At 38.4% G+C, this 4927-nt stretch overlaps 1 protein-coding gene and 1 long non-coding RNA gene across 4 annotated transcripts; both read right to left on the reverse strand.

Annotated features, from left to right (window-relative positions):
- On the reverse strand, window positions 7–2832 carry LOC104765439. Of its 3 annotated transcripts, none has more exons than XR_763878.1 (12): window positions 2725–2832; window positions 2587–2647; window positions 2390–2451; window positions 2223–2299; window positions 2059–2141; window positions 1888–1971; window positions 1652–1792; window positions 1510–1571; window positions 1128–1432; window positions 842–1041; window positions 436–765; window positions 7–340 (listed from the first exon to the last, which is right to left on the reverse strand). It is a non-coding gene; the product is annotated as an uncharacterized LOC104765439 (long non-coding RNA). The 3 variants fall into 3 exon arrangements; XR_763877.1 differs by having other exon boundaries at window positions 2587–2653; XR_002036750.1 differs by having other exon boundaries at window positions 2587–2832.
- LOC104767549 (putative F-box protein At3g16210) lies at window positions 3623–4750 on the reverse strand. Its single transcript, XM_010491559.1, has one exon. The coding sequence runs from the start codon at window positions 4748–4750 to the stop codon at window positions 3623–3625; it is 1128 nt and encodes a 375-aa protein (XP_010489861.1).

The following is a 4927-nucleotide window of genomic DNA, read 5'->3' on the forward strand; positions in this document are numbered from 1 at the left end:
AAAAAAAAAAAAAACAGATCTAAGAAGTTAGAGAGAGATTAATTACTGGAATCGGAGCAAGTACCAAGCTCAGGCAAAGAAGAAGGAGTTCGGAGAGTAATTCCCCGTCGGAGAAGCTTTGCTTTGCTGGATTGCTAAGGTATTATGTCATATAATAATAGTCGTCGGATTCGGAAGATGAGGTGGGAGCTTCCCTTTGATTTAATGGTGGAAATACTCGCTAGGGTTCCTGTTAAGGACTTAGCACGGTTTAGATGTGTCTGCAAGAGTTGGTTGTCCTTGTTCCAAGACGAGAGATTTATTAAACAGCACATGAGTCATGCCCCAACGAGGATTGGTGCTTACGTTCAATCACCAATAAAGTATCAGAAACGAACGTAACTATCAAATCAAAGATATCAGTAATAATAATAAACAAGTAAAAAAAATACTTACGTTCACTTGGTTATCTGAGCACCAATTTTCAGAAAAGTTCGTTTCTCTCCAAGAATCATATATATCGAGCATGGCAAGATGATCTGATACTTTATTATCAAAGTTTTGGTAATCTAACCCACGAACAGCAACCACCATGGAAGCAATAGTAATGATTTCTTCAGAACATCTATATTTTTCTGAGCAAATGATCATTTTCGCCACCCTAGGTTCGACGGGTAATTCAGACATTTTGGCCCCCGACTTTGTTAGCAAACCCTCCTTGTTAATGGCACCTGATGCATACAACAGTTCTAGCATGTCTGCTATACTTTGTGGCGGAAAAAGTCCCTATACAATTCAAAACCGGTTACAAAATTAAATATAAAAATAATCTTTTAAGTCATCAGTCATCAAAAATTTATACCTCCATTTCCTCAAGGACTTCACCCATGGTTTTATCTCCACGCTTGCGAGGGGTTATGCTCTTAATCACTGGATTAGAATTCCGAGAAACCTTTTCGAATAATTCCGTTGCAAATTAATGATTGGCATCCGTAGGTGGGAAATTAAGCTTGTCCACCAGCTCCCTCATAAGGTCTAGAGGTGATGTTGTTACACCTAGAGCTGCACAAAAGAAACTGTGTCAGACGGAATTCTATTTTCATATTCACTTTTTTCAAAACATGAGTTTAGAAATTGAAGTGGCTTACCCAATTCGATGCAAGGAGAAACTAGAACACTGTGAGGCCGGTCTTGTAGCAGATGCTTCAACCTTTCAGTGACCCACAAAGTAATGTCACTATCTGCAATATTCTCTCGTGGGTAGTTCTGGCCTTGCTTGCATAAATCGTCATATGCTCTGATGTTAAGGCGTGACAGTAGAAAGAGTTCTAGCTCGTCAACAAACCGGGCTGTTCTTGTCCCTACAAACCGGCAAGCTGCTTCTGATATTACATTCCTAAAAGTCTGGCGTAGTTCTGCAATTTTCTTGTCTGGTATCCGTCTCTTCTCAAGTCTGAAATAAAAAAAGAATGAAGTAGTCACTAGAAGTAACAAAGAAGAGACCAACTACACAGTCATTTTTGAGTTTACCTATTGCAGAAGGCATCTATTGTACCAACTACATGCAGCACAACAGGATCTATATCTGCTACCTATAGAGAGAGGATGCAAAAATTAATAAAAATTAATAGTATCTTAAAAAAGAAAAAGAATAGTAGCTCTAGAACAGTACCTCAGTAAGAGCTTGAAGCTCTCTAGTGAGCCAGGGCTGAATAAACTTCCTTTCATTTATAAGCATTTTCCAAAATTGTGATAGGTGAACATTATAACTCTGATTGGTGTTTTTGTAACATTCCAATCTGAATTTATGTTCCTTGGTAAGAGGAAAACAGCAAAAGAAGATTAGTTGTCTAACTCAGAAGAGCATTCAACAAACAAAATTATGAAAAACAAACACATTACACTTACCTTTTTTTAATTAGGATCGAAATATTTTTTGTCATAACACTTGTACTCTTCATCATAATTGTGAAAAAGCATTTCACTTTCTCTCTGCAACCAAGAATGCATCCAATATATAGATGAAGAAAGGATAATTCTCCAAAGACACTGTTGATGTAAAAAACTATAATTTCTAACCTTACAAAGCGGGCATTGTATCGATACTTGTTGCCGTGATTTCTGAAACCACCACTTGTTGATACATTCAAAGCAGAAAGTGTCTACAATAACAAAGCTTTGTTATGTAAAATCTCCTAATAAACTTACAAGTTACAATGAAATGAAAGTAGAGAAAGACTTACGTAAACAAGTTGAAAGGTATGACTTGTCAGCAAACTTTTCAAAACATATAGAGCACTGATCGTCGTCCATCCTAGATCTAAAGCATTCAATACCCAAACTCTTTAGTAACGTAGAAATCTACTCAAAACAAATATCAAAGAGGGAAAGATTGCAAGAGTATACTTACGATTAGCTGCTCAGCGAACGTGTTTTCAAATCTAATTGAATCACTCGCCGATACTGCAACTTCTGAATAATATGCATAGCCAACCAACCATGGAAATGCACAAAAACACAACAACAATATCAGAACACAACAGTAATCCAAGAAAACAATAACCTATCAACATAATACTAAGCATAAGGATCAAGATTGTAGCCTACTGTTATAAGGATCTTTGTGACTCTCGTTTCCAAAGCTGATAGATTTCCTGACTCGCCGATGCTGCAACTAGAAGAAAGAGACGAATTTTCAGAAAGATAGAAGAAGGCGACGAAGAAGAAGAAGAAGAAGAAGTGGACATTATAGCTTCGTCGTCGCGTGATGCGCCACTCCAAGAGCCGAGTAGAATCGCGGCGAGAGAGAGAAGAAACCTCGGAGACTCGGGATTGGGGAAAATCGATTTTTAGTTTATTCGATTCTTTCTTTTTCAATTTGATTTTACCCAATTTTATTAGTTAATCGTACACGTGTTAGCTACTCATGTGGCGTACAAAGTTTCCATTATTGATTATTTTGTATATTATAAGGAACAAGTAGACATATTATGTGACAAATACACATGTAATTAAGAGTTATCACGGAAACAACACATCGGGCATGGAATCACTAACCGATTTTCATACATTAAAGAGTGGCAACACCCTTGTCAAGAAGTTTACTTTTGCTATAAACTGCTTAGAGATGATTTACACACCAATGGTGGTGGGATCAAATTCTTCAGATATAACGTGAAAGAGTAAGCTGACTCGATCAGCAGCTTTGTGTATGTTTTGCATCTTGCTTCATTTCAGTGCTGCTTCCTAAAGAGGTGGGGAAAAAAAAATGAATTCTATTGAACCTTTGGCAGCCATAAAGATGAACAAGACTTCAATATAACAATTACCAGAATTAAAAGGTCTTAAATCATTTTAAATAAGCTAAACGTTACAACAACAAAATCCTTCGGTCATTGTGAACACAAAATCATAGTAATTGATAAGATGCACAAACGAATTATTTTGCATTTTTGAAACATGTTGCTCCTCCTGGAGCCTACATAGATTTGCAGTACTCATCTTTCCGAACTCATTTTCAATCCAAAATGGAGTCACTTTTCCAGCAAAAGATGTAGAATCTCGAATCGAACTTGCAGAGGAACTCACTCAACATGTGATGAAAACCTATTAAAAAACCTTCTCAACACTTTAAAAGCCTAAACTATAAAGAAGCGCCAGGAATAGGGACAAGTGTTTCAACATACGTCTGAAGAGGTCCATACCTATCGAGTGACAAACTAGTCTGAACAATTCTCAAACTTTTGTCCTCAAAGTTGTATGCAAGCAACTTTGCTTCTCTTCCAATATTTACTAAAAACAATAGCAATCCCGCATAGTTTACCGCAGACACTAGCCAGCACTTAGTGATTTGATGAGCAACTGAGCTTACAACAATGCCCCTTGAGAGACTGAGGATCTTGTTCCAAGATTTGATAATACTAGTGTTCTCCTCCTTTTCATGTTGGGCAGACCAAACAATGAGATCACCACAAGACAAGTCAACCCCAACAGTACATAGACCTCCTGTCAATCCCACAACAGCATGAGGAAATCCTTGACCACAAGTACTTGGACCTGGGCAGTAGCTGAATGACTCTGACACCAAATCAAAGCACAAAATCGTTTCAGTCAAGGCTACCTTACGATCACGATCATAGACCTGCCAGTAGATGTTTTGACCCATAAGGGTTCCAGGTAGTCTCATGTGGCACATGGAAAAGTTTTCTAAAGACGGGAAATCAATCAACCGAGACACACCCGACTTCAAGGATAACACTTGTGCTTGAGAGCAGCTGCCTTCTTTCATATTGGGAACCAAGACAAGCTTATAATCTTGAGTAGAGTGGTCATACCCAAAACCCATCTCAGCCCAGTTATTGAGATGCCTTGTTTGTATTCTTCTAAAATCTCTCAAAGCCGGGTTCCAAATACCAAAAGTATTATCTTCAAGATCTAAGCAAAAGAGTCCATGGCAGTGACCAATCAAACCAGAACTGCGGAGCAAGACTTCATCTCCAATGTTCAACTTAACAACCTCTTGGACTATCATCTCTGGCGGCTGCTTGCCAGTAGTAGTACTAGTTTCAAAAGAAAAGTGGCAGGGTTGAGTTTGCCAGCCACGGAAAGACATGATCCTCGTTGGGGCATGACTCATGTGCTGTTTAATAAATCTCTCGTCTTGGAACAAGGACAACCAACTCTTGCAGACACATCTAAACCGTGCTAAGTCCTTAACAGGAACCCTAGCGAGTATTTCCACCATTAAATCAAAGGGAAGCTCCCACCTCATCTTCCGAATCCGACGACTATTATTATATGACATAATACCTTAGCAATCCAGCAAAGCAAAGCTTCTCCGACGGGGAATTACTCTCCGAACTCCTTCTTCTTTGCCTGAGCTTGGTACTTGCTCCGATTCCAGTAATTAATCTCTCTCTAACTTCTTAGATCTGTTTTTTTTTTTTTT

Source organism: Camelina sativa, chromosome 19, assembly GCF_000633955.1.
Source record: "Camelina sativa cultivar DH55 chromosome 19, Cs, whole genome shotgun sequence".
Taxonomy (NCBI): Eukaryota; Viridiplantae; Streptophyta; class Magnoliopsida; order Brassicales; family Brassicaceae; genus Camelina; species Camelina sativa.